The sequence below is a fragment of the Lactuca virosa genome, chromosome 7 (genome assembly GCF_052849685.1).
Source record: "Lactuca virosa cultivar CGN04683 chromosome 7, Lactuca_virosa_CGN04683_v6, whole genome shotgun sequence".
NCBI classification, from domain to species: domain Eukaryota; kingdom Viridiplantae; phylum Streptophyta; class Magnoliopsida; order Asterales; family Asteraceae; genus Lactuca; species Lactuca virosa.
Window position 1 is genome coordinate 181,089,126 of NC_136432.1, and position 12,978 is coordinate 181,102,103.

At 37.7% G+C, this 12,978-nt stretch overlaps 1 protein-coding gene across 1 annotated transcript; it reads left to right on the forward strand.

Moving 5' to 3' along the window:
* Positions 1–12,201: 12,201 nt before the first annotated feature.
* LOC145127364 (uncharacterized) lies at positions 12,202–12,732 on the forward strand. Its single transcript, XM_079062578.1, has one exon. It carries the CDS (start codon positions 12,202–12,204, stop codon positions 12,730–12,732), a length of 531 nt encoding a protein of 176 aa, XP_078918704.1.
* Positions 12,733–12,978: the final 246 nt, after the last annotated feature.

Below are 12,978 nucleotides of genomic sequence, written 5' to 3' on the forward strand. Positions count from 1 at the left end.
TCATGTGACCAACCTGATGACAGTGATAACAAATCCTCATGTCCTGAATCGGGGCCAACTGGTGACAATACCTTGCATAATGCCCCTCCTTTTCGCACTTGTGGCACGCACCACCGGACTTACAAACTCCTGAGTGACCCTTCCCGCACTTCTCACACGTGCGGCCGCTCTGGCCTCCAAACCTAGAATCAGCGGTCTTGGACCGCTTTGGCACCGGTTGCGACTGTACCGGGGCCTGCCTCTGTTCTCGCAACTGTAACTCAATCTCCATCTCACGCCGCCTAGCGGCCTCCTGTAAGTCCAGCAACGTATCACATCGCTGGGTAGCAACAAACTGTCTAATGTTAGTCTTGAGCAAGCTCAGATAACGCGTCATCTGAGCCTGCTCGGAAGCAAACTCCGGGCAGAACATCGCCCTCTCAGTGAACATACGGGTGATCTCCGTCACCGACTCTGCACCCTGTCTCAACTCCAAGAACTCCTGAGCTAGCCGCTCACGCTCGACTTGCGGAATGTAACGGGAGCAGAACATCTCCCTAAACCGATCCTAAGAAACTACAGCTCTCTGCTTGTCTGAATAAGACCCTGTCATCAACCTCCACCAGTCCTTCGCCCCGGACCTCAACATGTTCAGGGCACACCTGACCTTCTGGTCAGTCGGGCAGGAACATGTGAAAAAGCATCCCTCGATGTCCGATGGCCACGTCATGGCTATGATAGGATCCTGAATCCCATCAAAAGTCGGGGGCTTCGTATTATCGAAGTCCCGATACCGAAAATCCCGACTGGCTCCTACCCATGCCACTGTTACGGTTGTAGTAGCTGTCGCGGCAGCCGCCTCTGCAAGGGCTACATAGCGCTCGTCAAAGTACTCGACCATGACGGTCTTGATAGACCCAAACATCTCCGACAACTGAGCCCGGAACATAGCAACAACCTCATCATGCAGGATCTCCCGGATCCTGTCATCCATCTCGCCTGGCCTCATCTGGCCGATAGTCTCGGGCGCTGCCGGCGCCTCCTGTCCATCCTCTCCTGATCCTGTCTCGGATCCAGTCACGAATCGCCGTGTAACCACCATACTGAGAACATACCAAAAGGATATTAGATACTCCTCATAACAACCCAGGAACCAACTCCCAACCATAAATCCTAGGGGTTGTGACTTCCTTGATACACGTATGGGTCTTGTGCTTTCAGTAGTACGGGCCCATACTACCTTCCACACCTACCCATATTTGTCCCAAGTATCATCACAACACCCTGAAAATACACACAAATATAGCGGGCGGTCAATCCTCACTCCTAGAGGAAATACTAAATATCTCATAACTGGCCTACTGGCCTCGCACAACCCATCCATCCATGAAGCTTCCACCAACCCTGCACCACTAGTGTATGCTAGCCATACATAATGCTGGACCCCATAGACTTTCGAATATCCAATCCTACCCTAAGCTCACAATCAGACAAGAACAGAACATAAGGCCAAATCAAACATTCTCACGCTAAAAGATCTTAATTATGTATAACCGTGATGCATACACTAAGGAACTACAATAATGATGTCAATTTCATATAAAGGAAACCCTAGGCTAGCAGGCATCATGTAATAAGGCAATTCTATCATGCAATTCCTGAAGATCCTTAGCCTAGTACTAGCATGCTGTTCTAACATATCACATAATCAAATAACTGTATGGTATTTTGGGGTTCACTTACTGACTCCGGCTTATCGTACACTCTGCATCCTCCTTTACTTATTTTGAAAACCATTTAAAAATCATTTTGAAAATATTTCCTTGATTTGAGACTGGATTCACACGAGTGTTCCTCCAATTCACTCAAACCAAGGCTCTAATACCAACTTGTAACACCCACAAAATTCGAGCCAATTAAAAACTTTTTAAATCATTTGAAACCATTCAATTATTACAATTTGTTTTCAAAATAGTTTATACATCAAAGTTCCCAGAAATCATAATCATCAATCGAGGAAGTGTACGGTCACGCCTTCGCCTACCCGCGACCATCCGTTGAACCTGAAACAATAAACCGAAACTGTAAGCCCGAAAACTTAGTGAGTTACCCCCAAAATACCAACCTCGTATAACCATAATCATATCATATCAACAAATACATAACAACCATGCATCTCGACTCTACAGTGTGACTGGTCCGCCCGCACCGGGCCTTCAGTCCACCTGGTCCACTCTCTGAGTCTACAGTATGACTGGACCGCCCGCACCGGGCCTTCAGTCTATCTGGCCCACTCTCCGAGCCTCGGTACGTCTGGACCGCCCTCTCGGGGCCTTCAGCCTATCCGGACCGCTCGTCGGGCCTTCGGCCTGACTATGTGCCCTCCCGGGTCTGCAGTCTATCCGGTCCGCCCTGGGTATGTTGGCCTACAGCACAAAGCAGGACCCGCCTCAACCCAACCCCCATACCAACAACACGTGCACATAAACAGATAATCACATAACAGTCCATAAATAACAAAACCGATCTAACAGATCATATAGCATAGCAACATCCTAACCAGAATACCGACCTAACCGGTCACTAACATAACATCATCCCATATACCAGGATACCAACCTAACCAGGACACTAACATAGCATCATCCTATATACCAGGATACCGACCTAACCAGGTCACTAACATATTGTCGTCCTAACTACCAGGACGCAGATCTAACAGATCAAAAGCATATCAAACAAATACGAGTACACAATTCGAGAAAGGGCCGGCCTTGGTGCCTTAGACCCTGTTGATAAAGTGAGGATAACTCACCTCGGAATGTCGAACCGTAGAGATAAGATCAAACCCCCGAGTCACAGTCCCGCACTCCACCACCTATAACCACCATAGGACCAAATTCATAAATTCCCGAATCACCAAAATACCCTCAGGAGACAAACTGGTCAATTCTTGGTCAAAGTCCAAGTCAACTGTCAAGGTCAACAGTCCATGTTGACCTCAACTCGTCGAGTACTCTCAGCTACTCGCCGAGTTCCTTGCATAACTTGCCAACACGCCGAGTCACTCGCCTGACACGGCGAGCCCAAGGCAATCTTCATCGGACTCGCCGAGTCATTTATCCGACTCACCGAGCCCACGACCATCTTCATCGTACTCGTCGAGTCGACCATGCCACTCGCCGAGTCCCTTCAGACCTTCTTCCATACAGATGCTTTTTAAGCCATGCAAAGGCTCCATATTGTAGATCCAACTTTCCCAGGCATGCTTATCACGTAAAGTTGCAAACTTTACGTGCATGCAAAACTTTAGAGCCTTAAAATGACAAAACTAATATTGCAATGAAGTCTAAAACTTGAGGGGAGGTCCATACTTGTCAAAGCTGGCAACTTTATGGCCCTAGAGACCGAGAGAGTCCAGATCTGAAGTTGCAAACTTCAGATCTTAGCTCAATCACAAGAATAGCTTCCTAAAAACCATCCAAAAGAGATCTAGGAAGAAATGAGCCTTAGAACAGCTTGATACCTTCAAATGAGTACCCACTAAAGTAGTTCTCTGATTCCCCATGAGTCCCTTGCTTCAATCTACTTGTTTTCATCAAGCTCTTCTCCCCAAAATCCTTCTTCAAGCTTAAATACACACCAATGAAGCATACACACACGAATTAGGGTTTTGGATCGTCAAGAGGCTGTAAAGGGGAGGATGGGGAGGCCAATGATCCTTTAAATAGGGTGCAAAACCCCGGAATTAGGGTTTTTCCTTCACTAGCTCCTACTCGTCGAGTCCCTTTTTGGACTCGGCGGGTAGGTCACTTAAACGCGTGGCCAACCCACTGCTACTCGGCGAGTCAGGCAACCAACTCGTCGAGTAGACCTCGAAATCATGAGAATTTATAACCTTAAATTGATACTCGGGAAATCGGGGTGTTACATGTATGTTATGTGTTATATGTTCAATGTGCTTTCCCATGTTATTATGATAATGAGTTATACCTTAGACCACGAAGTGTATGACATAAGCATCACTTGGGTACAAGTATGTAGCCTCTGGCCATGTAGAGCATGTCTCGTAAGAGAATGACTTCTACCATTATGGCATTGGCAGAAGGCTAGGAAGGGCTGAAAGCCTATAATTTGCTAGCCAAAATGTTTATTCAGAAATTGGTTATTATTCCATGTCATATGGGCAAAAGTCTTATTGATGTATATCAAGTATTGAAATTGTTATGTCTCGTTGATTGTATATCTTTGAATCAAATTATTCGTTGATATGGAAAGCATGTCATATGATACTCATCTGCCTTTGTTGTTCTTTGTACCTCTTTGCTTCTGTCATATTGATATGTATATGGCATAACGTTATATTATATTTATTATTGAACTCACTAAGCGTCACCGCTTACCCCTCTCAGTGTTTAACAATTGCAGGTAATGAGAATCCATTATAGTCATATACTGTTGAAAGATTTAGAATAGTTTATACTATTACTTTTGTACTTGGGTTTACGTATGTATAAAACAATAATATCCTGGGTAGTTATGTTATAAGTATAACACTTTGTAATAAACTTAATCGGTTTGTATCCAGTCTTATGTAAATAAATTATCAATGTAAAATATTGTTTATAAATATGCATGTAGCATGTTTTGGAGTAGTAATATTGTGAAGTATGAAAGTTTGGGTCTTTCAGAAATACGAAAGTTTAGAAAGTTAGGGTCTTTCAATCATGGTATCAGAGCATTAGTTTAAGCGAACTAAATATCACAGATTGATATTTAGACTTAAGCTGTCTAACGTTCAATATATGAACGGAGTCGTTTGTAAGTATATGGATACAAACCATAGGAAAGATTTAAGTGGGGTATTGGATAGTGATAAACCCTAGTATTTTAAAATATTAAGTTATTTCAAAAATTTTAGAGAATTAGTTTAAGTGAACTACGAATTTTGAGAATTTCTAGACTTAAACATGGATTGCTAAGGGATGATGGTACGATGTGTGCCTAGTATATTTTAGGTTGAATACCTAAATGACCACAAGCACTAGAATATTAGAGGAGATATGCCTTATATTCTAATATGTGCTAAATGATAGATAAACGGATATAGCGTGCCTTAGGTTGCTTACCTATATTGCTATTACTTGATAAAGTTTAAGGTCTGTTGCCGACCTTGGTTTGGAAGAAGAAATTTGAAGTATTCCAGATTCTAAAATTTCCGTGTTATAACTGATAAGAAACTTTTCGAAGTAAAAAAGAGACTTATGATAGTTGACATCGATAATTTTATAGATAAACGATCGAGGGATATCGTAAAATAATATTTATGAAGTGTTATCGTAAATAGTGTATTAATACCTATAGAGTGGTATTGTACATTTAAAGTATGTTTGATGAAATAATAACATCTTTGGAAGAATGATGTGCGTTTGAAACACATTTGGACGAGATAAATGTGTTGGTGCAATCTATAAAGTTGTTCCACCACTGTCCAGATTGAAGCAGTGATTGTTTATAGAGTCAGAAGAACCGAAGATGGTGATTAATACTTCGACAGTATCGCAATTGATGTTGTGCAAGATTTAGAAGAATTAAATGAAGATCAAAGGAAAGGCTAATGAAGTTTTCAGACTTAATAGGCCAAGATTTTGCCTAAGCATAGTTCAAGTAGTAACCCTATACAGGATGTTCATACTTAGTATTTAATAATACTGAGTGACGATTGACTTCTATCACATCCTTATGGAAGTTCCATTGCGTGTTAAGTCGACTTTAACATACATGATTAGGATGGTGAAATAGGTTATTTGGCTGTGAAAAGGCTGAGTGACTTACTTGTTTGAGTAAGGTAGAGTACTTAGTTGAAGACGATATACACTCATAGTATTGTATGAGAAGAGATGTTGCAGTTAGGAATGACAGAGAACCAAGTTGAAGCTAGTAGAACATGCTGAGATGCAGCTATAATGCGGACTTCCTTGGATAGACTCCTATGAATTAGACTTAAAAGATACAACCATGAGAAGAAGACTTACTCATATATAGGAATGACGATGTCATAGAAGGCTAATGAAATAAACAAATATGCATGATGACTTGCATGAGTTAGAAGATGATAAAGGTAGTTGGAAATCGTTTGTCTCCACACTGCTAGAATAAATTTTGGTGTAGTGTGTCTTGCAGAGTAGACACTACCCGAGGAAGAATTTATATGAAGAATTTGGAAGTGAAATTCCTATCGATCTAGGAAAAGTATTAGGATATGCTAGATCAAGTATATGCGTAAAAAGAATTCTAGAAAGTGAATTTAAGAAATCCAAGATATGTTTGATAGAAACGTGAAATCCCTAGTTGAGTCTAGGAGAAATTGTCGTATGTACTTGTTTGAACACATTCATATGTGATAAGTTCCTTTGTAAAAATTCTTGATATGGTGACTTGGGGACTGCGAGACAATTCTTGGAACGAGTATGAGGAGGTGTGAATGGTAGTAGAGGCCTATACTACCGGAAGCACAGGACTCACACTTGGATTAGGAAAAGTCACAAGGTTACCAAGAAACTACAAATTGATTCCGTTTTTGTTCGAGTATGTCATTACCTTCGTTTCGGTGATGACTAAGAAGATGATTTTCATTTAGACCTTAGTGGTCATAAAGAATCGACTCCGATTAAAATAACGCTGCAAAGTGAATTGATTGGTTTAGAGAACCATGTCTCGTGTAGTGATGAAATTTCAGTCAGAGAATTGAAGAAGGAGATGGTCAAGGTAGTTGATAGAAATATAATGATCTTCATTAAAGGATTGAGCAACCATTAGCTAGAGATGTTACCTGTTATGAAGACGATGAAAATTTAGTTATTTATGGAAGGATTACGGTATGAAATCCATGAATTCGTAATTAATTGCAATATTCTATCATTCGAAAAAGTTGTTGAGTATGCACGAAAGCGTTATCATGACTTAGAAATGCATGGTGCCACTCTTTCTGTTCCGAAGCATCCACATGTTGATTAAACTGTCTCTGTTTTCTTTATTCCATCAGCTCGATCAGCTCGATCTGATTCTAGCAGACAAGTACAATCTCATAATACCTTTCGTGACCGCGGTAGGTCACAATCTTTTTCTTTTCAGTCACCATCGTGTCAAAAATGTGGAAAGAATCACCAGGGTCAATGAAGAACAGAAAAGGACCAGTGATTTGCTATGGATACGGAGAAAAGGGTCACGTGAAGCCCATTTGCCCGAGGAAGAATGTTACATGCTATGCTTGTTGTGCTACTGGCCACATAAAGCGTTTCTGCCCTACTCTTTTTAGCTAGATGGTGAGAAGTCAAGCTTCCGTTCAACAACCGATGAGTACTTCAACTAAAAAGGAGGAGGTGCCAAAAGCTAAACACCATGCATACCAGATTATCGCAGAGGAGGCACGCGAGGACCCGAACGTTGTGACCGATATCGTGGGAAGTATATCATTACTTGCTGATAAAGTCTATAGAGATTGTGTCATAGAAATTGAAGGTTATAGTTTTCTTGCTAACCTGATTTCCTATCTCTTTGCCCAACTTTGAAATTATTCTCGGCATGAATTGGTTGTCGAAGAACCGCAAAGAACTCTTGTGTTACGAAAAGATGGTACGTATCCCTATCGAACAGAAGAATCCTATTTATGTCTCCGGTAACAAAGTCTTAAAATCTCAAAAATAATCTCTTTCCTAAAAACTCGTAAACTTATATCGAAGGGGTATTCTGCCTATCTATCCTATACAGTTGATATCTCAAAAGAGGAGAAGAAAACTGTAAATGACGTTCCTGTTAATAATAAATATCCTGATATTTTCCCCGATGATTTGCCTGGACTACCCCTGAGAGGCAAATAGAATTTTGAAATGACTCTATGTCTAGTGCTGCTCCAATTGCCAAAGACTGCTATACATAATGATAGCATTTGGGTAATAGTCGACCGATTGACTAAGAGTGCACATTTTCTCGTCATGCATGAAACAGATCCTATGGAGAAATACGCACAAGTGTACTTGGATGAAACTGTTGCGAGACATGGTGTACCGCTAAAGATTATTTCCGATCACAGATGGTCAGAAGAAGAGAACAATCCAAACAGTAGAAAATATATTGAAGGTATATGAAGCACTATATGGGCATAAATGTCATACTCCATTATGTTGGCATGATATAGGACAGAATATCCTTGGTGGTCCTGAAATGATTCAATACACCACTGATAAGATTCAAATTGTACGAGAAAGAATGAAAGCGGCCCAGGATCGACAGAGGTCCTATGCAGAAAAGAGGAGACGACCCATAGAATCCCAGTTAGGAGATTTCGTAATGCTGAACGTATCCCCATGGAAAGGCATTATGTGATTTGGGAAGAAAGGAAAGTTGAGTCCCAGATTTGTTGGACCTTTCAAAATCATCCAGAGAATTGGTAAGCAAGCATATCGCTTGGAATTGCCTGAAGATTTGGCAGGTATTCATGATGTGTTTCATGTGAGTTATCTGCATAAATGTTAAAGCATATATGATGAAACGAACCTGTTATCCGAGGTGAAACTGGATAATAAATTAAGAATGAGATAAGAGCGAAACATCCTCATTTATTTATATCGATGTGATTTCGGGGACGAAATCCTCAAAAGGAGGAGGTATTTGTAACATACACGTTCAGTTATCGTGTTATGTAATTTTAAAAGTGAATAATATAAAGAAATATTATGTAATTTGAGCGTTGATTTCTAACAGATAGTTTTTACTAGAAATGAAGTAAAACTATGTTTAGAATCGCTCGGAAAATATTGGAAGTCTTATGAGATTCCAATCAAAAGTCAAATATTGAAATTTAAAAAAAAATATAAAATTTGAAATAAGTAAAATTTTATTATTGAAAGTTGTAAAGAATCTCGTTAGAAACGTTTAGGCGAAAACCTCATCGAAATCCGAGTTATAACGAAGAAGTTATGAACCCTTGAAGTTTCGCGACAGAACCGGCACGACGCCGTATGACGTAAAAAGTGAGTTTTCTATAAACTACTTCTTAGCTTTAGTAATCTAAACGAAAGTCGTAGTATTCATTAAACCGAGAATTTTCATAGAAAGAACGTCCAAATCTGACTTCGTATGAGGATGTTATGATTTTTCTAAGTTTCGGAATAACAGTAGATAACTAAAAACTCGAAATAAAGATCGAATGATTTTTAGCCGACACAACCTAAACGAGAATTAAAGATCTCGTCGATTGTAGTTCAACGGTAAAAAGACAAAAGAAAACGGACGTTAGATGAAGAAGTTATGAGTTTTTAACGGACTTTTCGTGTCCCGGCCAGTTAAAAATATAATATTAAAAATGAAGTCAAAATTAGCCGACAGAGTCTAAACGAATATTGTAGAGCATAAGCTTACCTACGCATGGATATAAAGAACGTCAAAAACGGAGCTCGTACGCAAAAGATATTAATTTTCGAAGTTTTTAATAAAAATAAATGAAAATTCGAAGCCTTATCCGAAGGGTACGCCCAACGTACTTAGTTTCGTACGCCCAACGTACTTCGCACTTGCAGGGCCTCGGATCAACCATGTCACCGGTCTTCGCTCGGATGCCACGTATCTCGTACATTAGACACGTCTGAAGACACTAAGCCTTTACGCCTCGCGTACGAGGGGTACGCTCAGCGTACAGAGCCGCGTCGCAATACGCCCAGCGTAGTCAGCAGCTTCGCACCCTATAAATAGAGACCAAGGGTCTCCGGATTTATGTTACATTTTCTTATATCTTTCACCCTCTTTCACCCTTTTTGCCCACTTTTAACCCCCGGAAGCCCCAGTATCATTCCCGACACCCGAAGCAAGCCTCGACGCTCCGAAGTTCCCGAGAAAATCATATTTACAAGCCGAAACTCTGCCCGTGTAAGGCCGGTTGTCAACTAAAATCCCCGGTTTCGTCACAGAAAGTCATATTTAGAGCCGTAGTGCTACCCAAATTATCATTTAATCATCGGTTATTTCACGGTGAGTTCAATATATAGGAACAACTGTATGTTATGTGTTATATGTTCAATGTGTTTTCCCGTGTTATTATGATAACGAGTTATACCTTAGACCACGAAGTGTATGACATAAGCATCACTTGGGTACAGGTATGTAGCCTCTGGCCGTGTAGAGCATGTCTCGTGAGAGAATGACTTCTACCATTATGGCATTGGCAGAAGGCTAGGCAAGGCTGAAAGCCTATAATTTGCTAGCCAAAATGTTTATTCAGAAATTGGTTAATATTCCATGCCATATGGGCAAAAGTCTTATTGATGTATATCAAGTATTGAAATTGTTATGTCTCATTGATTGTATATCTTTGAATCAGATTATTCGTTGATATGGAAAACATGTCATATGATACTCATCTGCGTTTGTTGTTCTTTGTACCTCTTTGCTTCTGTCATATTGATATGTATATGGCATAGCGTTATATTGTATCTATTATTGAACTCACTAAGTGTCACTGCTTACCCCTCTCAGTGTTTAACAATTGCAGGTAATGAGAATCCATTATAGTCATATACTGTTGGAAGATTTAGAATAGTTTATACTATTACTTTTGTACTTGGGTTTACGTATGTATAAAACTATAATATCCTGGGTAGTTATGTTATAAGTATAACACTTTATAATAAACTTAGTCGGTTTGTATCCAATCTTATGTAAATAAATTATCAATGTAAAATATTGTTTATAAATATGCATGTAGCATGTTTTGGAGTAGTAATATTGTGAAGTATGAAAGTTTGGGTCTTTCAGAAATACGAAAGTTTAGAAAGTTAGGGTCTTTCAATTTTAGTTATTAATATTTATTCATTTATGAATAAATATAGAAGTTTATTTTATTTTTGTTTTAATACAGATATCGGATGATTTATTTACGAACACTGACTTTAGAAAAAGATTCTCGAAGCTTATTTGGGACATGAATATGAAACATGAGGTCTTTGAGGTGAATTGGGGTTTTCTTATGAAGGATTTCAATCTTGAAGACACATGATGGTTTAAATACATGTTTACAGAAAGTGATTCATGGATACTTGGATATTTTAATGATATTTCAATATGTGGGTTGATGAAGATTACGTCGAGGTCAGAGAGTATGAATTCATTCTTTAATACCTAGTCAGAAAGTTAGAATTTACTTTTGAATTTCATGATGAATTACGATATTTCCATTCAAAAGCAAAGAAATACTCAACGAGAGCTTGATGAGACAACAAAGGAAGCAACATATAAAATGTTAACGCCTCGAGAAATAGAACTACAAGCATCAAAACTTTATACATGTACATTATTTTTTGAGGTGCAAAAGGAAATATATAAAGCAACTTTTTTCTATACATACTCCTATGTTGGTAATTAAGACGGATGGGAAGTTTACAGTGTGCAACACAACAACAGTAAAATCAAATTTAAAATTGAATTCAAGGTAATTTAATAGTTTTTTAATGAATAATGTAATGTTTATATATATATATATATATATATATATATGAATATTCTGATCTTTTTAAAATTTGAACATGTTTATATATGAATTTAATTTCTTATATGAATATTTAAAATGCGATTCTTTATATATGAATATTTATATATGATTATTCATATATGAATATGAATTATTATATATGATTGGAATGTAATATTCTTATATGCATAATTATATATGACTGTTCATCTATAATAAATGAAGATCCATTTTGTCACATGTCAATCTCTCATGAGTTTTGATACTTGTCATTTTATGATATTTTTGAAATTAAATAATATCAACATGTCAATTTCTAAGTTTTTCTAATTTTTTAAATTAAAAAGTCACATAATATTTATATATGCAAAGTATTAAATGTAATAAATATGATAGTAATTGTAATTAATACGTTTTTTCTTTCCTTATTTTAAAATTTTATTTAAAAAAATACTTAATGTTGACATTTTAATATTTAATTTTTTTTAATCAACCCGTATAATACACGGGTTTTACACCTAGTATATGAATATGAGTATTTATATATGATTTTAAACGTGTAAATGATGTGTAAATTCTTTTTTCATTTTTTTATTATGTTTTTGTATCGGGTTAGAATAAAAGTTGAAGAGAAAGAAATAGATTGCAGTTATGAACATTTCAACCGTATGAGTGTTTTATGTAGACATGCTTGCACAATAATGATGAGATGTTGTGTTAAAGAAATTCCTGAAATGTACATTCTGAAAAGATGGAGAAAGGATGTGATATCACGAAATTATTGTTTTAGTTCTCATCAATCTGATTCAGGGGATTGTGAGAATGTGAAGCTAGTCAATGATTCATATTATAGTTTTGAATCATATTTGGATATTGTAAAAGATGACAAAAAGAAATTGGCTTCATTTGCTAAGAAACAAAAGATGTTGTTGAAGGAATTTGAGAGTGATTATACATCTGGTGGATTGAAAAGCAAGACGGATGGTGAAGTTATATGCAATCTTATGGGTGTTTTTATTCCTATTCCAGAAGAGATTAATATTCATGTTTCGCAATTTCAAAGAAATAAAGGTTATGGAATTAAGAAAAGAATTCCAAGTACAGATGAAACAACATATGTTAATTCTAACAAAGAACATAGAAGGTGCTCAGGATGTGGAGAACGAGTTCCTCATAATTTACGTACATGTCCAGTAAGAATTACAGCTGCTCAATCAACAAAAGACATATAGGCTTTTTTGTTATTTTTATGTTATTTCGTTATCTTCATTGATGGATATGTGCAAATAATAATCATAAAAAATAATATTCATGTATGAATAATACAATATTCTTGTGTCATTATGCATTTAGAAGCTACTACTTAAGACATTTATATTGATATGGAAAATTCATATGTGAAATACATGTTAATTATAAATGAATATATCATATTTGTTTTGTACTAACTTAATCATAAGTGAATAAATCATATTTGT

Coding starts and splice junctions, on each gene's coding strand:
- LOC145127364 (XM_079062578.1), top strand. CDS start 12,202: ATGATGAGATGTTGTGTTAAAGAAATTCCTGAAATGTACATTCTGAAA.